Here is a 24,209-nt window from a genome sequence, read left to right as displayed (position 1 = left end):
GGTTCATACTGTATACTTCACTTTGTACCCTGACTTGTGTACTTATTGAACAATATCATACAAGTTTATTTCCATGACAAGAAATATCACTGGATTACCTCTTTTTTTTAAACTGTGTAAAGTTGTCAACGACAAAATGAGTGTGTTTCAAACATCACTACATGCACACTGCAGGGGTTCATTAGGCTCCCCATACTGGGCACCCATTCCTCCTACCCGTGACCAGCCTTTTCCATCACTCTTGGACACAAATGCAATGCTCCTCCTTGGGTACTTCCTTTATGACATCTTCCCCCTCCCACCCCCTTTAAAAACATTTAGGAAACATTCCTCAGCCTTCTTCCCTGGCCTTCTAGCTGTAGAGTGCCCGGGCATTGCCTGAGGATAGATAAGAAAGCACGTGTCCCTCCTCAGGAAGAGCCCACTTTCTTCTGGGGCCTACAAATTGAGCTAAGAGTGTAAAAAAAAAAAAGAATATTTTTTTCCTCTAAAAAAATGTTGAAAAGAATGCATGTTTCTGTAAGGACCCAGCCATAGTATTTCAATTGCTTCATGTGTATGTGTGAACTGTCGACAATGAATTAGGAGGTCTGGAGAGTTTATGGTTTGAATTGTTTTTGGCAAAAGAAAATAATGAATGCCCAGGCCCTGAGGATGATGACCCCAATTATAGCAGCCAGTCCACATGGCCAGCCCCACTATGTGATATTACATCCCTCACTGACTCATGGCCCTGCAGGGGACAGCACCCGGAGACACAGTGTGGGAATTGTGCCCAAACTGATCCTACCACACCGAGGCAAAGCACTGGGGGAGTGCAGCGGAACAGCAAGGGAATGGACCGGCAAGGCCCCAAGGAATGCTGAAAGTGGACTTTGGGGCCAGGGCAAGGTGTCCCAACAGACTGGACTGGAAAATACTCCTAAAGGCCAACAAATGATCCTTGAACTAACTACAAGCTTTTCTTTCTTGACATGTTTTGTTTTTTGTCAGTGGTTTGTTGTTGTTTTGTTGTATATTGTTGCTTGGTTTTGCTCTGTCTTGTTTTTGTGCATGTTATTATCTCCACAGGTCTGTCTAAATAAGATAGGCTGGATGAACTATCTGGAGGAAAAACAACAGGACTGACATTTCTGGGGGGACATGGGATAGGAGGAGGTAGGGAGTAAGAAAGTGGTGTTAACAAACCCAGGGACAAGGGAGCAACAAGGGATCCAAATTGCTGGTGAGGTGGGTGTGGCAGGTCTGGTAGGGAATGATCAAGGAAAAGGTGAGGAAGAGGTATAATTGAAACCCAGGTGGGGACAGAGCATGATAGTGGGACAGGAGGAAAGTCAAAGGAATTAGAGGAAAGAGCTTGGAGGCAAAGGGCATTTATAGAGGTCTAGACAAAGACATGTACATATGCAAATATATATGAGGATGTGGAAATAAAAAAAATTTAGGAAACAAAACATTTGTCACTTCGCCAATCTTGCTATGGTCAGCCAACTTAGCCTGTTATATTATTTTCCGCTGCCTGGTTGATTTAGCCCATCGACGGTGGCTGCAATGTTGTTGTTGTTGATGATGTTGTTGCTTGTTGTTGTTAGTGCTGTCCCATTAGTTCTGACTCATAGAAACCGTACGTACAACCCTGCCTGGTCCTGTCATGCTCCGGACAGCGCTGCATTTGGGAGTTGTGGAAACCAAAGGTCGCCTGGTGCTCAGGGACGCAGGGCCTGGGCCTGGGCTAGTGAACTAGAGTAAGGGATGGCTGGCAGCAGGTAAGTGTAAGTTCTGGAAGTGGACCCACCCTGGGGTGCCCATAGCTCTGGGGAGCTGTTCTGACTCCAGGTGCTGATTGCAGAGAGGTTGTTCCGGCATCTTGGATGATTGTCTTGAGATGGGATGATCCCAAGGGTGTTTGTGTGTGTAGTGGGGAACGGGGTGGGTGAGCCTGCCATGCTTCGACACCCTGAGACATGATAGAGTGCTTGGTCAAGGACTTAGAGGCAGCCAGAGACGGGGTCTGTCCTGAGAAGACCTGGGATACCCGTCAGGTGACAGGTCACTCAGGGTAAGGGTCTTCTCTACTTGCTTCTCAGTAATACTTTTCTCTCTGCAACAGAGCAGACTTTACCTCCAACCCACTCGCAGAGGGCTGTGTTTCGAGCAGTGGCTCCAACCTTCCTCATGCCGCGGCCCTTTCATACAGTTCCTCATGTGGGGGTGACCCTATCCATAACATTATGTTCGTTGTTACTTCATCACTGTCATTTTGCTACTGCTGTGAATCATCATGTAACTATCCGATATGCAGGATGTAGTTTCATTGTTACAAATTGAACATCATCAAAGCACAGTGATTCATCCCAAACCAATATGTAATTATAGATTGTGAGATATTTATTTCTAATGACAAATAAATGAAACCTTGTCTTGAAGCATGGTGTAGCCTGGGGAACAGGCTTCACGCCGGGTGCTTGCACGCAGATGTAGCTGCATGTGGGTGGACCCGTCTGGAGACAGAGAGGAACGTTGTCTTGGTTCCTAAAACCACTGGAAATATGTGTTTTCCAATGGTCTTAGGCGACCCCTGAGAAAGGGTTGTTCGACGACCCCCAAAGGGGTCTTGGCCCCCGGGTTGAGAACTGGTGGTGCAGAGGATCTTCCCAATAGTACCAATGTGGATGCCCCCATCCTCCATTGCGGGCTGTGGCCAGGTCCCGGCCTATTTTATATTAGCCTTGTGGGGCCTTTTGGGTGGGAGCCGGAGGGCCAAGGAGGAGGGTTATTTTGCCCAGCAATCAAGTCGGTCATTTAAAATCATAGTTCGTATTGTCCAAGTCCAAAAATAAAACCAAGTGGTATGAGCAGGGGCGGGGGAATTAGACTGAGTGGGCAGAAAGCGTTTTCTAGCCCAGATGCCAAGGGCTTGTGCCCCCTTTTCCTATTGTCCCCCTCCTTGTCCCGACAAGGTCGGGCATGAGAGGGCCTCTGTTTGTCTTGATTAAAGTCAGTCCCCGCCTGCCCGGCCAGTCCCAGCCCAGCTCAACTGCCCTTCCTGGGACACAGGCCGCATTGAGTGGAGGTGCTCAGCCCAAGCCCTCTGCAGAATTTATGAAAGGCGTTTTCCCTTGGATTCCAGGCACCGTGTCTGTGTGTGGAGGAGAGAATGAATCAGTTCAACTCTGGGCAAGGATTTTAGGTGTTGTGTTTGTCCCATGCAATTACATAAACACACCAGAACTCATTAAAAACCAACCAACAAAAAAAAGTTGGTGCGGAGGGGGTGGGGGTGACTTGCGTACTTGGGATGACCGAAACGGTTGAGCACATTTTCCATACATTAGACCTCGGAAAGAGTCGGGTTCGGCCCTCTTGCGACAGCCTCTAGTCCGAAGGAATGTTTGAGGTTTTGCATTTCTGTTTGTGGTGCAGGAAAAGGGTTATGATCTGAGGGCTCCCGTCCGTGAAAGAACATTGCCGTTATACATATTTGTTTCGCCAGGAGGGCAGGAGTTGGAGACTGTTCTGAAACGTTGAGGATTTGTTGGCAGAAAGGAAAGGGAATTTTCCCCTCCCTGCCGAGGAGAAAAGAGTTCTAACGGGGAGTTGCTTTGTAGTTCGCACTAATATTCACAGACTCCCAGGCATAGGACTGCCGTTCGTCCCCCCCTATCGCCCCCCCCTCCCGCCCCCCGGGAGGCGGCCGGGATCCTAGTTTGGAGGGACTTTTCCCGAGGCTCCCTCACCCTGGAAAACCGAAGCGATGAGTTTGCAGAAGAGAGTCTTCCCACGCTGGGAGCATGGTAAGCGGAGCTTCTTCGCCTGGCTGTGCCTGTCTCTGGGGATTTCTGGCGCGCAGGATCGGACGCCTCCCGACTGGCTCCTGGAGGGGGGCGAGTGGGGTGTGTGAATTTGTGTTCAGTGCACGCGCATGTGTGGGTGTGTGATTGTGTGTGGGTGTGTACGTGTCGGCGTGTGAGCGTGTGTGCCCGTGTGCATCTGTGTGCGAGTGGGACACACGCGTCAGTGTGTGTGAATGAGTGTGTGCCTGCACATACGCGGCAGTGAGTCTGTGTATGTGTGTGACATCGAGGCAGCGGGACGCGGCCCCAGTCTGTCTGGGGTGTTCTGGCAGACACTGGCTGAGCACTCTCTCTGCTAGCAGAGGGTTGAGCCTACGGACAGCAGGGATGCTTGGTGGGGAGGTGAGGGTCAGCCCTGGGCAAAGCTGAGGTTTCTGAGAGCCCTGCTTCCTCTGGGACTACCAGGGGGAATTCTCAGGGGCAAGAGCATCCCTGCTTCTGTGCCAGGGTCCCCCCAGGTCTGATTGGCTTTCTTTCTTTCCCAAGGACAGGAGAGGGAGCTGCGCAGCCTCGGGGGAGTGGAGGGTGGGGGTGTCTGTGGCAGATGGGACTCTGTAGCCTCGCAGAGCTGACAATGGAATGGCCCCTGCCCCCTGGCCAGGCTCCCTGCTTTCCTGCAGGTATGCCTCAAACACTCCTTTCTTACAAAAAAGCCCCCTTCGTTGGCTCCTGAAACATAAACGAGTAGGCGCCAGAGAGAAAGATCAGAACCACTTTGCCCAACCTTTAAAGTCGACACTGGGGAAACCTCAGCCCTGTTGCAACTTTGGCATAAGACAGTAAACACATGGTTTTCTTTAAAAAGGAAAACGAGGCGAGGCAAAGGCGCATTCTGATTTCTTCAGCTCCGGGGCGGCACTGGGAGAACCCTGGATCCATTCAGTTAGGTCGCAGGAAAGGCGGGAGAGGGTGGGGACCAAGGACCCCCAGTCAGGGGCTGGCCGCCTGGGAGTGACTCTTGGCTTCGGGAGGAACCAGTTACTTGATCTTAAGAAGCTTTTAGGCTCCCATTTAAATCCCTGCCTCGCAGGGCCATACAAGCATCAAGTGGGGTGAAACTTGTGCAGTGGCCAGACTGCAGCTCGCCACCAAAGGCCGCGTCAATGCCCGGAGGCAGGCTGCTCTCTTCTTAGGAGCCAGCAGATGCTCCACACCAGGGGACAAGGTAGCCTGGGGCCTCTCCCTCCGGCAGAAAGTGGAGTAAGCACCAGTTCATCATCTCCTTTTGGAGAGAAAGTGGTCCGATAGGACCTGCTATGTAGGGGATCCCACTTTTTGTTTGGTGAAAATGTGTTACTGACTTTTGGTTGCTATGCGCCGGCCGGCCGTCAACTCCACGGCAAATGGGTTTGGTTAGGTTTGGGTGCTGAGCCATTTCCCGTTCCTGGTTGCTTGCCTGCCTTCGGTTGGTTTCCCTGGTAACAGTGGGCGGAGGTTGGTGTAAGGAGTTCATTGGAGCGCTCTCAGGATTAACACCGAGGGGAAAGGCAGAACTGGACACGGGGAGGCTAGGGTGGCCATGCAGTTGTCTCCGCTGAGCCCTTGGGCTTGTCTCCCTGCGCTGACCAGTTCTGGCATGTGGGCTGCCCTCCAAAGCCTGATAATCGGCACTACCACCAAAGCATCACCTTATGTAAGGCAGGTCTCGCTTTGGCTGAGCTTGGGCTAGGGATGCTGCTGTTGGGTTGACTGAGTGACTGCTGAGACTAGAACCAGTTGCTTTCGGACGTTACTTTAGCCATGGAATACATTCCTCAAAGAAAATGGAATGCAGTAGGTCAGTATGTACAAGGGAGAAAAAAAGGAAACGCAATGTCCTGGTTAAGACTTGAGGTGCGTACATGACGTCCTGTCCACTTCCAATCGCAGCCAAGAGCACTGGGTTCTGTCCACCCTAGTTTGAGAACCACTGGAGTGCTTTACAGTGACTTTTGCAGAGGATACGATGTTGCTAAATCCACAATAGAGCGACAAAAAGATAGCCACAATGTGACTTCAGTGGAATCGGTTGGACTCAGTGCTTTTGAACCATCCAGATGGTGTCCCGTTGTTCACAACAGAGCGCACACGTGCCCAGGAACTTGTAAGAGGCGTGTGCGCAGGGATTAGTTATGTTGGCCATTTGCAGATGAGGAAACGGAGGCTCAGTGTTGCTGGCCCACCCGTCTGTGTGCTAACATTAAAGTATCATTTCCTTCAGTGGTACGCATCATCCAATTCAATGGAACCTCTCATCCCTGGACTGTGGGAGAGACTCAAGCTAAATATGATAAATATAAGACGTAATGCCTGCGCTCAAGAGATGTGTCTTTTAGTTGGGGGGAGTAGATCAGGTTTCAATGGCTGCTGTGACAAATTCACACAAGTCCAGGAGCTTAAACAACACGAGTGTACAATCTTAACATTGCGGAGAACAGAAGCCCCCAAATGAGTGCTGGTGGGAAAAAGCAAGATGTTAGTAGAAGAGGCCAATGCTCCTTTGCTGGTTCCAGAGGACAATCCATATTCTCTCCTTTTCCGGCGTCCAGAGGCTGCCCACATACCTTGGCTCACGGCCCCATCCTCTGCTGCTGTCATCACCTCTTCTTTCATGACACTGACTCCTACTGTGTCCCTCCTTAAGGGATTCTTGCGATTAGCCTGAGCTGATGCAGAGGATCCAGAATAATCTTCTCAAGACCCTTAACATGATCACATTTGCAAAGTCCCCTTTGCCACGTACGGCGACATGATTCACAGGCTTCAGAGATGAGGCTGTGGATAGGGGCCATCGTTCTGCCGACCACAGGAAGATAGCATCGTGGCCACGTAACAAGGCCGAGCACAAGGAAACGTTCATCAGATGGTGTTGACCATCACTTTGAATGGAATTCAGAAGAGGTATGTTCGGGAGGACTCATTGAGCTGGAAAGGATTGCGGTGGATTCAGAAACTGTGGCAGGCATGAGGTCCATGGAGGTGATATTAGCTTCCAGCACGTCAGATAGGAGAGCAGGCATGGCGTGGCAGGCCGTGAGGGAGAGAGAAAAAGGCAGAGAAGACATGGACGTGGTCGGAGAGAACTGTTTACCAGGGTGCCGATAAGAAGGAAGAGCGGGTGATAGGACCAAGATGCAGAGGAACAGGCTCACGAAGCTTGGGTTCTGGAGCCAAGGAGACGCCGCATGACAAAAGGAGGGGAAGAAGCTGGGAGTGGGATGAGCAGGGACTGAATAATTGGAGGGGAGATGGGGGGGGCTAAGTGCAAAAAGATAGGTGTGAGCATCAGGAGGCGGCTGTGGAGGGCAGAGAGTGAGTCCTCAAACTCGATCAAAAGAAGAATGGCTGGGACCAGGTTCCAGAGGAGACATGGGCTAGGAGGGGCCAATCCCAGCATACTGTTGTGGTTGAGTACAAGGGGATGCAGGGATTCTGAAGACTTAGGGATCGGGGAGACTCCACTGCACCAGGATTTTTAAGTTCAACTTGGGAAGTCTAAGCAGGTCTGTGGACCAAGAGGGAGAGGCTATGAAATAAAAACCAGTGTTGGATCAGCCCCATCAGCACATAGGTATATTTTCTCCTAATCTTCAGCTGTAAATGTACTGGCTTTATGGGTTTCTGTTGGAAGATGGGGCGTTAGAGGCAGGAGACAGCTGTCCAGTTAAACTCATACACAGAAATGGCTATGGGCTCTCTGGGATGTTTCCATTTCTGTAACACAGAGCCCCTTCCATCACTACATGGAGGTGTTGGTCTAGAGCAGTGCGTTCCCTGTGGGGAACCCTGGCGTAACCCAGAGGCTTACACTTTACATTGGATTATGGGGTAGTACAAATGCTAATAATTGCCAGAGGGGCACTCAGTGGTAGGTCAAATAATTTTGGGAATCCAGCCACTAGGTCAGTGGTTCTCAACCTTCCTAATGCCATGACCCTTTCATACAGTTCCTCATGTTGTGGTGACCCCCCCCAACCATAAAATTATTTTCATTGCTACTTCATAACTGTCATTTTGCTACTGTGATGAATCAGGCGACCCCGTGAAAGGGTCATTCGACCTCCAAAGGAGTCGGGACCCACAGATTGAGAACCACTGCTCGAGGCAGACTTGGAACTTTGGGTTAGCATCCAAGAGAAATGGCCATTCGCACCCTCCAGTTGTTGCCCGGGCCATTGTATGTGTTATGGGGAGACCTGTTCCATGGTGTGGTCTGATGATCATGGAAGCAGTTTGTCAGGCCTTCCTTCTATGAAGCTGTAGGATGGGTTTGAACAGACCAGTCTGGGGTTAGCTCACTCTGAAATTATTTTTGGGAGTCCCTTGGGAATACTCCCAAACACAATAAATAGTCATCGGATATATACACACATACTCTTTTTGTTCTCACCAGATGTTGTCTGGCTTTTCTCTTGCCACAAAGCCAACAGAACCACCATTAAAAAATAATTTTATTGGGGGATCATACAGCTCTTATCACAATCTATCCATCCATCCATTGTGTCAAGCACATTTGTACATTTGTTGCCATCATCATTCTCAAAACATTTTCTTTCTACTTGAGCCCTTGGTATCAGGTCTTCATTTTTTTCTCCCTCCCTCCCGAACCCTTGATAATTTATAAATTATTATTTTTCATTCTTACACTGACAGATGTTTCCCTTCAACCACATTTCTGTTGTCCATCCCCCAGGAAGGGGCTATGTGTAGATCATTGTGATCAGTTCCCCATTTCTCCCCACACCTTCCCCTTCCCCTCTTGTTATCGCTACTCTCATTATGGGTTCTGAGGGGTTTATCTGTCCTGGATTCCCTGTGTTTTGAGCTCTTATCTGTACCTGTGTACATGCTCTGGTCTAGCTAGATTTGTAAGGTAGAATTGGGATCATGCTAGTGGGATGGAGGGATCATTAAAGAACTAGAGGAAGGTTGTATGTTTCATTGGTGCTATACTGCACCCTGACTGGCTCATCTCTTCCTTGTGACCCTTCTGTACAGGGATGTCCAATTGTCTACAGATGGATGGGCTTTGGGTCTCCACTCTGCCCTCCCCCTCATTCACATTGATATGATTTTTTTGTTCTGGGTCTTTGATGCCTGATAGCTGATGCCATTGACACCTCATGATCACACAGGCTGGTGTGCTTCTTCCATGTGGACTTTATTGCTTCTCAGATAGATGCTGCTTATATGTCTTCAAGCTTTTAAGACCCAAGATGCTATATCTCTTGTTAGCTGGGCACCATGAACTTTCTTCACCACATTTGTTATGCACCCATTTGGTCTTCAGCAATTGTGTCAGAAAGGCAAGCATCACCGAATGCCAGGTTATTAGAACAAAGTGTTCTTGCGTTGAGGGGGGACTTGAGTGGAGACCCACTAGAGTCACTATTCTTCATGGCCTCAAAAACCCACATGTGATGACTGTACTGTATTTAGTCATTCTCCGATGATTGACTCTATAGCTGCCTTTCTATTCCTCTCCCCCACCTGCGTATGAAACTGTTCAAACATAGACAACGTGGAAAGAATTGGACAGTAAATATTCATATACTCCTCATATGGTGGTTATCAGTCAAATGTGTAACTCATCATACCCACCGCCTCGATGCTGGGAGTAGCAGTGTATTTTATATTTGCCTTATCGTTTATCTGTTCTTATCCATTCATCTGTCATAATTTTTAGATACGTGTCAAAGTCGGTTTCAGGAATCATTGCACTTAACCTTTATAACACTTTGGCGTGCATTTAAAAGTGATCAGATCCAGTGCTTGCCTACTGTTCCTCCTGTGGGAAAACTGCTTCCTGTGCAATGTGCATCTTTTCATGAACATTTTGTTATTATGTTCCCTCAAATATGATCCCAACCCAGTGACCATTTTTCTTCTGGCATTTGGTGATGGCTAAGAAGATTCCATACCTTTACCTCCTGTCTGGGCTGCTATAATACATGGGTATGTTTACAGCACATGCAACTATGCTTTCAGGAATATCATCTGTGAGACCTATATGTGGTCAGGAGTATAGTCCACCTATATGGTCCATGAGGATAGTCCATCCTCATACCTGTTCATCTTGTCTGAAATGTAAATATCTTACATGCACCTTTACATTAATTTTGAAATAAATGTTTAGCACCGTGTAAGGCAAACTCCTAAATTCTATATTCTAAAAAAAGATATAGAATGTTACCAGTTCCCCAGAATGCTATTTCAACCTCCTGCTCAGATTTTTTAAATTGATAATATGTAATGTGCCATTATCAGGCATCAAAGAACAAAAAATCATATCATTGGGTGCACACCTCCATGATACAATTGCAGAGGACAAACGGGTGCATAAGCAAATGTGGTGAAGGAAGCTGATGGTGTCCGGCTATCAAAAGGTATAGTGTCTGGGGTCTTAAAGGATTGAAGGTGAACAAGCGGCCATCTAGCTCAGAAGCAACAAAGCCCACATGGAAGAAGCATACTAGCCTGTGCGATCACGAGGTGTCGAAGGGATCAGGTATAAGGCAACATCAGAACAAAAAAATCTTACCATAGTCAATGAAGGGGGAATTACAGAGTGGAGACCTAAAGCCCATTTGTTGGCCACTGGAGATCCCCTCACAGAGGGGTCTAGGGGAGGAGATGAGTCAGTCAGGGTGTGATGTAGCACCGATGAAGAATACAGCTTTCCTCCAGTTCTTAAATGCTTCCTCCCCCACCCTACCACCACTATCATGATCCGAATTCTACCTTGCAGGACTGGATAGGGCAGAGGTTGTACACTGGTGCATATGGGGGCTGGAGGCACAGGGAATCCAGGGTGGATGATCCCTTCAGGACCAGGGGTGTGAGTGGCGATACTGGGAGAGTGGAGGGTGAGTGGTTTGGAAAGGGGGAACCGATTACAGGATCTACATGTGACCTCCTCCCTGGGGGACAGACAACAAAAAAGACGGTGAAGGGAAATGTCGCACAGGGCAAGATATGACAAAATAATAATTTATAAATTATCAAAGGCTCATGAGGGAGGGGATAGCGGGGAGGGAGGGGAAAAAAGAGGACCTGATGCCAAGGGCTTAAGTGGAGAGCAAATACTTTGAAAATGATTAGGGCAGGGAATGTACAGATGTGCTTTATACAATTGATGTGTGTATATATATGGATTGTGATCAGAGTTGTATGAGTCCCTAATAAAACGTTTAAAAAACAAAGTAAGGACCTGGTTAAATTGCATATGTCCTGCCATGTGTGAGTCTGTGGTGATCCACAGGGTTTCTATTGGTTACTTTTCAGAACAACATGGCCAGACCTTTCCTCTTAAGCCTGTCACCTCTGCCCAAACCAACCCACCGCGGCTGACCCTGCGGTCATTTGAAAAGCACAGCTTCTAGAGTCACGGCCACACACAAGTCACAGTGGAACCGACACTGGCAGCCTCTGCATTATCTCCTATATCAGTGAGGACAGAACCCTGGGTCCTGTAAGGCTCTAGTCCTGGGGGGCAGGGCTCATGGACGGTTGAGGTTTAGCCTTTGATTGAGACTCTGGGAGGAGGGAATAGCATCAGGCCATAGAGCATTCTGGGCAGAAGGGAAGCGAGGTACGTGTAGAGTGGTCCAGGCTGTTACTGGTGTGTAGTTAGGGCTGGGGGTTAGGGTTCTGGCAGGGTGGTTAGGAACAGGCCAGGGCAGAGAAGATAAAGTTGGTGGGTGGCCCACTGTGGCAACCTGATAGTGGGTGGGGAGAACCATGTCTTGTGTGTGTGGCTCCAGGGATCAGGGTGTGTGGGGGGTGATGTGCATTAAACTGCCCCTACTCAGGCTGTAGTCCACACTGGTCCAGGACTGAGAGACAGCAAGGGCGACTCTTTCACTGGGAACACCAACAAATGGCAGTGGGGTTTGTGCAGTGTGGGATGCGTATGCTTTCAGCTGTCTGAAGTACTCTGATGGGAGGAGAGGAAGACAAAGAGGGTCCAAGTGCAGAAGTTTCTGGTCCCTGCACGCTGCCATTCCTTCCTTCCCATTGTGGAGGGCTCTGGGGCACCCGGGCTGGGGATGGGGCTCAGGGAAGGTGCCGCTGGTATTGTTGGGCTGCTACCGTGTCAGGTAGTGAGGTCATTTTAAAGGCATTTCTAATTTAGTCTAATACTAACACATTTTACAAATGAGAAGTCTGAAGCTCAGGAACGTGAACCCGACCTCTTTCTCTTCTTCCTCCCGTCTTTTTCTCCTTTCCCTCTCCTCATCCCCTCTTCTCATGGTTATGTCTCACTCACTATGGACAGGGACGAGGTCCCTGGGTGGGGCACACAGCTCTCAAACTCCACTACTACCTGAAAGCTGGTGGTTCAAACCCATCTCACACGCTGTGGAACAGGCCTGGTATTCTGCTTCCATAAAGATGAGGGCCCAGGGACCCCCACGGAGAAGCTCTGCTGCGTGACACCCAGGTTGAGTCAGAGCCAACCTCATGACAGTGGGCTTGGCTGGGCCAGGAAGTGACATCATCAAGGAACTCAGAACAGATGGTGATCAGCATGGAGGGCCTTGGAAGCCCAGAAGTTGCCCCCTAATTTAACTTTGGGGGAGGTTGAGTAATCCGGGAAGGCTTCCTGGAGGAGGTGATCCTGAGTCAAACTTTGGAAAACACTTGGGAGTTTGCCAGGAAACGGGTTGGAGAGGGCAGTAGGAGCAGCGCGCAGCGGAGGCACACAGAGGCGTCTGGCGAGCTTCAAATGCTTCCTCCTCGCTGCGCTCAGGGGCCGGGGGAGGCAAGCCCGCGACCTTGGGCAGGGATTGAGTAAGCCATGTCGACAATAACAAACGAAGTATAGAAAACAGGGGTCTCTTGCTTTCTGAAGCAAGGCAGGGAGCGGCATCACGCTGGTAACTGTGTGGGCAGGACGGCTGAAGTGTGGGCTGAACACCGGCCTTGTGCGGAGACAATCCCCCTGAGCCAGGAGGGCTGCCCTGTGGGAAAACGCACGCGGGGGACCAGGGCCCCTGGCTGGGGAGCTCTCTGATCCTGTTAGAGCCAGAACAGACCTGAGGCTCCCCGACCTCCACACCCTCATTAAAGGCAAGGCCCCAAAGCGAACACACCATGCCTGCCCACGGCTTACTGAGTGGAAACATTTGTCCCCCCTCCTCCTCTTGGGTGTGCCTCCCCTTCCGTTAATACCTGCCCTTTTCTGGTTGCCGGGTGTGGGTGTGGGTGTGGGTGGGTTGGGGGAGTTCTGGGCAAGTCCTCCCAGTCTTGCCTTCAAAAGGCACCACCGTGATGCTTGGAAACATGATGAACACACTACATTCACTGAACGGTACATGGGAAGACTGTTGAAATGGCCAATGGGTTGTTACAATATGCATTTACGACAGCGTAAAGAAATGCACGATTTCATTGGAAGGTCTTGGTGTGGTGCAAACAGCTCACTCTAGACTACGAGCAGAAAGGTGGGTAGTTCAAACTCCCCCAGCCTGGTGCACTTCTCCTTTACCACCCAAGGGGTCCCTGAAAACCAGAACCGGACTCAAAGGCAACTAGGTTGGTGTTGGTTTTGTCATCACTGTCCTGCCCACTCTACTTTGCTCTTTAACCCTTTATCAGCCTGTGCATTGTCTTGGGGTTCAGCAGGCTAGGTAGGACCAACCGGATTCCTCTTTCGTTCCAGTGATACTGAGTGCCTTGGTGTCAGATAACTTGAGACAAGTCTTCTTCCCATCTTTCTCATCAGAAAAGTGGGGGTGATGATGGTGCCAGCCCTAAGGGGCAACTGTGGGCAGGAGAAGGCCTCATGGGCAGTGCCTGACATAGCATCCAGCTCCCTGCTGCCAAAATGGTACTCGTTGCTGCTAGTACTACTGTTCTGGTGCAAATGGTTGATGAGCTCAGCTGTTAACTGAGAGGTTGCAGGTTTGAGTCTGCCCGGGGGTTCTTTAGAGGCAGGTCTGCTGACCTTCTTCTGAAAACTCAACCCCTGAAAGCCCTGCAGAGCACTGTTCCATTCTGACACACCCGGGGTGGGCCCCCCAAGAGTTGGAGTCAACATGATGGCAGCTGGTACTCACCCAACTATGAATTAAACCCACTGACCATGCTCGTACCACCCCAAGGGTGATGGAAGCATTTGCAATGGAGAACTTCCCCAAGGCTGCCTTGATCAATGGCCGTGTGGAGCTAGCACAGAGAGAGAATGTGTGGATGTGGTTTTCAATGTTCCATTTAATGTTGAGGCTCATCGCGTAACTGAGACTGAGGAAGTGCCTGCAAGGTCTCTGTGTAAACTTGAAAAGACAAACAAATGTAGGAACTCATTAGTCATTTATTTATTCATTCGGCTAAGCATTGATCCAGTCATGTTTATCGAGACCTTATGGGCCAGGCACGTTCAAGTTCTGGGGACTCTGTGCGGAGCAAGCCTGCCGAGGTCCCTGCTTTGGGTGCATATTTTCTAACGGGGGAAGACAAACTATTGGCAAGTCCTCAAGTAGTAACCTCCAGACGGAATACGTCCTGTGAAGGCAATAAAAGGGAGCTCTAAGTGGGGGACAGCCTGTGTCAGTTTGTGGTACTGTGGTGGTTGTGTGTGTCTATGATACTGGAAGCTATGTCACGAGTATTTAAAATACCAGCAGGGTCAACCAGGGTGAACAGGCTTCAGGAGAGCTTCCGGACTAAGACCAGACTACACAGAAGGAATGGGTTGCGCACTTCTGTGGGATTTGCTGCTGAAAACCTTTGAAACGTGGTCGGATACCGACAACTTCATGACTAGAAGCAGGACATCATCAGAGAGAGTGCCAGAAGGTGACCTCCTCAGTTCGGAAGACACTCAAAAGATGACTTAGAACGAGCTGCCGTCCTCCTCAGGGATATCTCATTGATATCGTGTACAAGGAAAATTTCGCCCAAATCATCCCCCAATGGTTGGCTGAGCAACATGGCATGAATGGAGTAAAACCCTTCATTTGATGATGGGGCACCACTAATAATGAGAATAAATAGCTGCAAACATGAGTTAATAATCAGACCTTGAAATGTACAACATATGAATCTAAGAACATGACAAAAATTGTCAACATGAAATGGAATGCATAAAATTGATATTCCAGGCCTTAGTGAGCTGAAATAGACTGGTATTGGCCATTTTTTTTCTTTAAATACTTTTATTGGGAGCTCTTACATCTCTTATCACAATTCATACATTCCTCCAATATGTCAAACACATTTGCACATATGCCACCATAATCATTTTCAAAGCATCCTCTTCCCTCTTGAGCCCCTGCCCACCATCCCTCACAAACCCTTGATAAGTTATAGAGTATTTTTTCCATAGCTTACATGATCCTCCATCGCCCCTCATCCACTTTTCCATTATTCGTCCCCCTGAGAGGAGGTTCTAGGTTGATCCTTGTGGTTCTCCCCCCACCCTCCCCTAATCCTCCTGATATCTCTACTCTCATTGTTGGCCCTGAGGGGTTATCTATCCTGGATTCCCTGTGTTTCTGGCTCTTATCTGTGGTAGCGTGCATGCTCTCGTCTAATCTGATTTGTAAGGTAGAATTAAGGTCATGATAGTGGGGTGAAGGAAGCACCAAAGAACTAGAGGAAAGTTGTGTTTCATCGGCGTTATACTGCACCCTGACTGCCTCATCTTTTCCCTGAGACCCCTCTGTGAGGGGATGTCCAATTGTCTTCAGATGGGCATTGGATCTCCATGCCTCCCCCCCATTCACCTTGGGTATGATTTTATTCTAGGTCTTAGATGTCTGATACCTGATTCCATCGACACCTTGTGATCGCATAGGCTGGTGTGCTTCTTCCATGTGGGCTTTGTTGCTTCTGAGCTAGATGGCCGCTTGTTTACCTTCAAGCCTTTAAGACCCCAGATGCTATATCTTTTGATAGCTGGCCACCATCAGCTTTCCCCATCATTTTGCTTATGCACCCATTTTGTCTTTAGCGATCGTGTCAGGAAGGTGAGCACCACAGAATGCAGGATTGTTAGAACAAAGTGTTCCTGTGTTAAGGGAGTACTTGAGTTAAGGGCTATTGGCCATTTTGAATCAGAAAATAATTTGATTTTTCTTATGCTGCGAATGAAACCATCAAGAAGAATGGCATGGCATTCATCATCAAGAAGGATATTTCCATATCTAAAGTACAGTGCTGTTTGTGATACGATCATTTCTACCCACACACAGGGACATCCAGTTAATCTACTCAAACGTATGAACTAGCCACCAAAGCTAACAGTGACGAAATTAAAGCACCCTACCAATGTTTTTAGTCTGAAACTGACCAAACATGCAATCAGGATGCATTGAGAATTATGGCAATTGGAATGCAACGTTGGAAATGAAGAAAGAAAAGCAGTTGGAAAATATGGTCTTTGGGATAGAAACCAGGTTGGAGAACACATGATGGAATTTTACAAGACGAACAACTTCTTCACACACTTTTTACAGCAATACAAATGCAAACTATGTACTCGGACTTCTCCAGGTGGGATACACAGAATTGACAACATCTGTGAGAAGAGATGATGGAGAAGCTCAATGTCAGCAGCTAAAACCAGGCCTGGGCTGACTATGGAGCAGACGATCAGTTATTCATATATATACATTCAATGTGGAGAAAATGAAAACAAGTCCACGGGAACCGAAATGTGACCTTGAGTCTATCCCACTTGAACTTGGAGAACACCTGAATAACAGATTTGACCCACTGAACCCTAATGACAGAAGACCTGACAGGCTGTGGGAGGAGATCCAGAACCTCACACACGAAGAAAGCAAAGGTCATTTAAAAGGCAGGAATGAAAGGAAGTATCACAGTGGACGTTGGATAGATTCTGAAACGTTCTCTTACTCGTAGAGTAGCTAAGGCAAATGGAAGAAATGGTGAAGTCAAAGAGCTGAACAGAAAATTTCACAGGGCGGCTCAAGAAGACACAGTCAAATGTTATAATGCAATGTGCAAACACCTGGAGCTATAAAACTAAAGAGGGAGAACTTGCTCAGCATATCTTAACCTGAAGAAACTCAAGAAAAAAATCCAAGCCTTGAGGTGCAATATTAAAAAGATTCTGAGCAAAATGTTGAATGATTCAGGAAGCATTCACGGACGATGGAAAGAATATACAGAGTCGCGGTACCAAAAAGAGCTAGTTGACATTCCTCCATTTCAAGTGGTAGCATCTGAGCAAGAACCAATGGTGCTGAAAACAGACACCCAAGCACACAGAATGCATTAGCCCAAATAAAGCTCCGGGAAGTGTTGGGCTACCAATGGAAATGCTTTAACAAGCTGACAAAGCACTGTCAATACCAGGAAATTTGGAAGACAGCTACCTGGTAGGCTGAAACTGGAAGAGAGCCATGCTTGTACCCATTGCAAAGAAAGGTGATCCAACCGTTTGCTCAAATTATTGAACAATATCTTTGATATCATGTGCAAGTAAAATTTTGCCCCAAATCATTCATCAATGGTTTCAGCAGTACAGGGAGCTGCCAGAGGTGCAGGTCAGATTCAGAAGAGGACACAGAACGAGGGATATGATTGCTGATGTCAGATGGACGTTGGCTCAGAGCAGAGAACATCTAGAAAGACGTTTACTTGTGTGGGGTTGACTAGGCCAACGCATTTGACTGTGTGGATCATCACAAACCACGGATAGCTTTGAGCAGAATGGGAATTCCAGAACACGTCACTGTGTTCATGTGGAACTTGGTGCACGGATCATGAGGCAGTTGTGCTAACAAAACAAGGGAGTCCTGCACGGTTTAAAATCTAGAAAGGTATGTATGAGAGTTACATCCTCTCACCATACTTACTCAAACTGTATGCCGAGCAAGTAACCAGAGAAGCTGGAGTGTCTGAAGAAAATGCAGCATCAGCATTGGAGGAAGGCTTACTAACAACCTACAATATGCAGATGACCTCACCTTGCTGGCTGAAAGTGAGGAGGACTTGAAGCACTTGCTGATGAAGATCATGAATTATAGCCTTCAGTGTGGATTAAAATGCAATGTACAGAAAACAAAAATTCGCACACCTGGTCCAGGAGAAAATTGAAATTGTAGGGATTTTTGTCTTTCTTGAGTCCACAATCAGTGCTTACAAGAAGCAGCAGCCAAGAAATCAAACACCACATTCCTTTGGGCCAATCTGGTGCACAACCCCCTTTAAGGTGTTGAAAAGCAAGAGTGTCACTTTGAGGATTAAGGGTGCCTGAGCCAAGCCATGGTCTTTTCAGTAGGCTTAACTGCATGTGAAAGGTGAATATGAAATAAGGAAGACAGAAGAAATGATGCCTCTTAGCTATGGTCCTGTTGAAGAATATTGAACCTACCGCAGGCTGCCAAAAGAGCAAACAAATCTGTCCTGGAAGAAGTCTGGCCCAAATGCTCCTTTGAAGCAAGGATGGTGAGACTTCATCTTACATTTGTTGGACATATGAGCAGAGACCAGTACCTGGAGGAGGAGATCATGCTTGGTGAAGTAGAGGGGCAGCAAAAAAGAGGAAGACCATTGACAAATGGATTGACACAGAGGCTGCAGCAATGGGCTCAAACACAGGAAGACTTGTGTGAGTGGCACAGCGCCAGGTGGTGTTTCAGCCTGCTGTGCACAGGGCACTAGGAGTCAGCACCGATTTGATGGCTCCTAAGAACACCAACACATCATACGGAGTGCCCACAGAGCTACTTTGGATTCCTTGGTTGGGTGAGAATGGTTAACTGCTCAACTCTGAACCCGAAGCCTGGCTATTTTAACTCATTTAGAAGTGCCTTAGAAGAAACAATAAACTTCTGGTCCAAAATGTTCTTCTTGGACCCATATGGGGTCCCCTTGATTTGGAATTAACAGTAACTAGTTGGGGGCTACTTTAGATTGGGTGGTCAGAAAGAGTCCATTTAGATATTGATTCTGGAAGGAGCCATCCCATGTGGACCTCTGGAAGTGTAATCTTCTTAGAAGAGGCGGCAGCTGGGGTGAACATCTTCTTCGAGATGCGGTTGGCTTGCTGGAGGGAGTCCTCGAAGACCAGGTAGCCTGGAGTCCTGTGACCAAGGAGGGGAGGGCAAGAACTGAAATTGAGGACACGAGCATGGCCAAGCTCTTGTACAGTCATTTGGGATGTGAAACGGCATTTGAATCTAATTTGGAAAACTCCAGCGTGAAGTGCTCATAGGATTTTAGGTAGGCGCGTTTTAGGATCAGGTTTGTATTTTCTAAACCATCTACCTGGATACTGTGTGGAAACTGGAGTCTGGAGGCCCTCGGGGAGTTCTGGTGGCATGGTGGTCACGAGTTGGGTTGCTAACAGCATAGTTGGCACTTCCAAACCACAAGCTGGTCCTTGGGAGAACGATGGGGCATTCTACTTCTGTAAGAGCAGCGGTCTGGGAAACTCACAGGGGCGGTTCTGCTCTGTCCTATGGGGTCCCCATGAGTGGGCACTGACTCACAGGCAGTGAGTTGTTTCCTGGAGGGGAGCTGGGGGCTCCAGTTGGAAAGTTAGTACAGAATCAGAAAAGACACCATGGTATCTTGGACATGTATGTGGAGAACTGGATGCATAGAGAGAAGTGGATGGATTTGGAATGTCTTCTGGAGGGACAGCCAGCAAGAACTACTGATACACAAGACATGATGTCAGACAGAAGGCAGAATGAAGATGAACAAAAACTCACATCACTGTCGTGGTGCAGTGGTAGAATTCTTGCTTTCTGTGCAGGAGACCAGCCTGTGATTCCAGGTCAATGCGCCTCCTTCACAGCCACCAGCAGCCTATCATTGGAGGCTCACACATTGCTATGATGCTAGATAGGCTTCCGTGGAGCTTCTAGACCAGTGGTTCTCAACCTGTGGGTCAAGACCCCTTTGGGAATCTAACAACCCTTTCACAGGGGTCACCCGATTCATAACAGTAGCAAAATGACAGTGATGAAGTAGCAATGAAAATAATTTTATGGGTGGGGAGGTGTCACCACAACATGAGGGACTGTATGAAAGGGTCACAGCATTAGGAAGGTTGAGAACCGCTGTTCCAGACTGAAACAGGCTAGGAAAAAAAGTCTAATGATCTACTTTAGAAAAGCAGCCAATGAGAACCCTATGGCTCACAAGGGCCATCTGTGCAGCTCATTATGGCTCAGGACGAGGCGGCAATTCACTGATTGTGTACAGAGTCGCGTTGAGTCAGGGGCTGGCTAGGTGGCAAGCGTCTCCTTGCCGCATCTTCTCTTCCTTGACGCAGGAAGACAGTGAACCAGAGGGCGCAGAGCTCATGGGTGCTTTCTGGTAAGGGCTTTTCTAAGAGCTTTTCAAGATTGATCTCATTTAGTCATAGAGCCATTATATAATCCTCATGCAATAATAATTTATAGTTGAAGAAACCAATTCACAGAGAGGCGACTTTCATTTTTACCTGTGATTATGTACCTGCCAAAAGACAGTGAGAACACGAACACAGGAAATGTGACTTCAAGGCCCATGAGTTTGCTATCATATTTTACATTTTGAATTCAACCTTTTGAATTCAACCCATAATCTTACATCATGGTACTGTGTGTGTATGTCTCTCTGTGTGTGTGTAATTGTGAGTAGGTAGTGTGGATAATGGAAGGCTGAAAAAGAATCAATGCCTTTGGTGCTGGAGAACAATATGGAAAGTCCCATGGACTGCTGAAAGGATAAACAAACATGTCTTGGAAGAAGTGCAGCCAGAGTGCTCCTTAGAGGCAAGGATGGTGAGACTTCAGCTGACATACTTTGGACATGTTGTCAGGAGAGCCCTGTCTCTGGAGAAGGCCATCATGCTTGGTAATGCAAAACAGTGTACAAGAGGCAGGGCCCTAGGAGCTGGATTGAGACTGTGGCTGCAAGAGTGGGGTCAGGCATCGGGACCATTATGGGATGGCACGGATAGGACAGTGTTTCGATCTGTCGCTCACAGGGGTGCTGTGACTTGGAACTGAGTCAATGGCACCTAACAGCAACCCCTGTGCCCATCACTACTGGGATGTGGACCCTGAGGGAGGAAGAAGCCATGCTGGGGGAAAGCAACAGTCCTGTTGGGCCATATTGCTTTTGAAATACCTGTTAGGATCCCAGGTGTGTGTATGTGTGTGTGTGTGTGTGTGTGTGTGTGTGTGTGTGAATGTAAGTACACAGGTAAGGAAGATCAGAATGCAGGTGAATCCCAATTGTCTTAGCTTCTAGCCCAATGGTTCTCAACCTTCCTAATGCCGCGACCCTTTCATACAGTTTCTCATGTTGTTGTGGTAACCCCCCACCAACCATAAAATCATTTTCATTGCTACTTCATAACTGTCATTTTGCTACTGTTATGAATCGGACAACCCTTGGGAAAGGGTCGTTCGACCCACAGGTTGAGAACCGCTGCTCTAGACTTGACACTCGGGAAAAATTCAGATGATGATGCAAGGAGTGCGTGTTTATTTAGCACACCAAACATCGGCGTCCTTGTTCGATTGTTTCGTTCTCCCAGTGACGCTCAGAGAGAGGAGGTTCGAATATGACGCGTATGTGGCAGACGAGGACCCTGAAGCCGAGCCATGACCAAGACCCCAGAGTCAGTGAGATCGTGACGAAGCGTGAAGCGGTGCTCAGTGCTAACCCATCTGTGTCCCACTTCTGACCAACATAGGCGTCTCCGGTTCACTTTTTCTTCTCCCCTGGGGTAGGCAGAGAGCTGGAGAGTGTCAGGGGAGGGAAGATCCTCCTTCCTTCTCCTGGGGGAGGTCCTGTAGGGCAGGGCGTCTGGTCTGGCTAGTCTCATTTCCTCCTTGAGCTACACACCACCTTACCACCCTGGGTCCTTAAAGGTCTGGGCACCTTTGGGTGCAGTCACTTTCTGAGGCTGAGCAAGAACCTCATGATCTGAAAAGGGCAGGGAAAGCAGGAGCTGGATTGAGGCATCATGGAATGAGAGGGCTGCGTGCCCTGCAGGGGAGAAGCAGTCTCACCCTCACAGCTCCCGGCTTCAGGCAGGGCGAGACTGGCCTCTACAGACTGCCTTAGTGGGCCCTGGTAGTGGGCCCAGTTGCTGAGCTTCCTGCTGTGGGGCGTTTGCTTTTAGATGGAAAGCTAGAAGCCACACCAGTGCTCAGACCACCATCCCATCATGAAAATAAAGGGAGAGGAGAAAAGAGGGAGCCCGAGGCTGCTTTAGATCTGGTGATAGACCGACCACTGCAGGGGGGCCCAGACCCCCTTGTGATAGGAATTCCTCCCCTGCCTCCAGGCCCCTCCTGACAAAGCCTCCAACAAAGCTGGCTTTATCCCCCAGAATGCGCCTTCCCACAGTTGCACCTACACCCTCATTAAAGCCCCCAGGAAGCCAGGGGACATTTGGTGGAATGTGACATCAGAACACACTCTGTCCTCAGTGGAGATGACCACACAAAGGCCCGGGCTCAGCACGGTTGTGTGGGCTGCTCTCTGGGGGCAGAGCAGTGAAATGTCACCCTCAGACATGCGGGGAAAGGCACCCCAGTCACGCATGTTCATACCGACGGACACACAGGAGAGTCTTGTTCCACTGTGCTCGTGGCTTTCTCCCGGCTCCCTGCGAGCCAGGTCACGGGTGCGACACTTGAGAATCACCTAGAGGGCGGGCTGAAGCAAGCGTCACAGTGTCGGCTTCAGGGGGGTGAATGGCATCTGTGAGTGCACATTTCTGAGGAGTTTCCAGTGGGTGCTGGAGTTCCTGATCTGGGGTCCACATTTTGAGGACCACTGAGCTACATCAGCACCTGGTATACACCAAACCAGTGCCCCCAGTTTGTTCCTGCTGGGGCCACCCTCTGCATGCCAGAGTAGAACTGCCTTCCACAGGGAGGTCTGGGGCAGAGTAGGTCAGGTGCAGCTGCTCTGTGGGAGAAAGGTGAGGTTTTCTACTCCCCTAGAGAGTCACCGTCTCGGAAATCCATCGGGGCAGCTCTACCCTGCCCTCTAGGATCTCTGTGACTCAGAATCGCCTCGATGGCAGTGAGTTTGGCTTTGGTTATGATCATTGAGAAGGAGTCCTGGTGGCCTAGTGGGTTATGCTTTGGGCTGCCAACCCAAGGGTCATCAGTTCAAATCCACCAGCTATATTCCTGGAGAAAGCTGAGGCTTTCTAGTCCCATAAAGGTTTACAGTCTTAAAGCCACAGGGGCAGCTCTTCTGTGTCCAGTGAGGTTGCTATTGGTCGGAGTGTCTCAACGGCAGGGATTGTGAGTTTTATGGTCATTCAGAAGCAGGGATCTAGGCCTTTCTGCCAAGGTGCTCCTGGGTGGATTTGAACAGCCAATCTTTCGGTGAGCAGCTACTCAGCTACTAGCCTGTGCCACCTCGGATCTCCCACCTCTTGACTGCCAGTGCTTTATCATAGGGACCCCATGCCACAGAGAGACGGCATGATGCCGGGGAAAGAGGCTGGCTCTGGACTCGGGGATCTTTATTAGCATCCTAACCGGATAACCTGCAGGCTGTGTGACCTAAGGGAAGTTGCTTGACTGGTCTGAGCCAGCGCTTTGCACCCCAGCATGGCACAGAGTGGGTGCTCGTGCATTCCCCCCCCCCCAACTTGTTTATTGGGAGGCAATAGAGATATCATCTTGTCCCAAAGTCAGATCACATCAAGCAGCATTGTACAATTGCCACCACAATCCATTTCAAATCATCCTCTTTCTTCTTGAATTCCTTAATATCAGCTCCCCTTACCCTCCACCCTCTCCCTCTGCACCCCCAGGAATCCTTATTCAACTTGCTGTCTTTATAGATTCGCCAATCCTGAGTTTCACATACCAAAAAACACGTAACAAAAATTCAAGAGGGCTATTCCCAATGACAAAATACTTCATAACTAAACTCCAATATGAAGAAAAAGAAAAAAAACCCATAAAATGTTGAAAACCAGACCAGTCCCAATGTGTATGGGAAGGATCAAGATTTGAACCGTTAGAGACAGGTTCATCATTTTGATTTCCTGTAGCCATCTCTCCGAAGCACTCTATTTGATGATCTGTTTCTTTCCATCCCTCTATTGTGGATAGAGGGAAATCACAGGAGGCTTATTTCCTGTCTAGACCCCACAAATGTATCTTGAGCGCCCATTGTCATGCACTGCCTTTTGCAAACCAGATTCTTACAATCTGGGCTCTGATAGCTATTGGTGAATTTTTTTTCCTGGACAATATTTTAAGGTAACTTTTCTCCCCTGTAAACTGACGAGATACTATTTACTTAGCAGAGGCAATGGTAGGATGATGCAAGATGCCATTGACGCATAGCTTCCTATAGTGGACCAGGAGCGACTCGGTAGGGACTGCATCCTGTTCTTCACCTCCCTGCCCTCCAGCCCCCTCG

The 24,209-nt window shown here is 48.6% G+C and overlaps 1 protein-coding gene and 1 non-coding gene across 3 annotated transcripts in view; both read left to right on the top strand.

Moving 5' to 3' along the window:
* Positions 1-326: 326 nt before the first annotated feature.
* On the top strand, positions 327-458 carry LOC142457655 (small nucleolar RNA SNORA49). Its single transcript, XR_012786354.1, has one exon. It is a non-coding gene; the product is annotated as a small nucleolar RNA SNORA49 (small nucleolar RNA).
* Positions 459-3,308: 2,850 nt separating this feature from the next.
* Positions 3,309-24,209, top strand: part of IL16 (interleukin 16) — a 125,052-nt gene continuing 104,151 nt past the window's right edge. For both annotated transcript variants that reach the window (XM_075558067.1, XM_075558066.1), the window contains exon 1: positions 3,309-3,794. In XM_075558067.1, coding sequence (XP_075414182.1) covers positions 3,755-3,794 — 40 coding nt within the window. In that variant the 5' untranslated portion in view covers positions 3,309-3,754. The remainder of the gene's footprint in view (positions 3,795-24,209) is intronic.

The sequence above is a fragment of the Tenrec ecaudatus genome, chromosome 9 (genome assembly GCF_050624435.1).
Source record: "Tenrec ecaudatus isolate mTenEca1 chromosome 9, mTenEca1.hap1, whole genome shotgun sequence".
Taxonomy (NCBI): domain Eukaryota; kingdom Metazoa; phylum Chordata; class Mammalia; order Afrosoricida; family Tenrecidae; genus Tenrec; species Tenrec ecaudatus.
The sequence above is the reverse complement of the archived record's forward strand: the minus strand, read 5'-3'. Positions and strand labels throughout refer to the sequence as shown.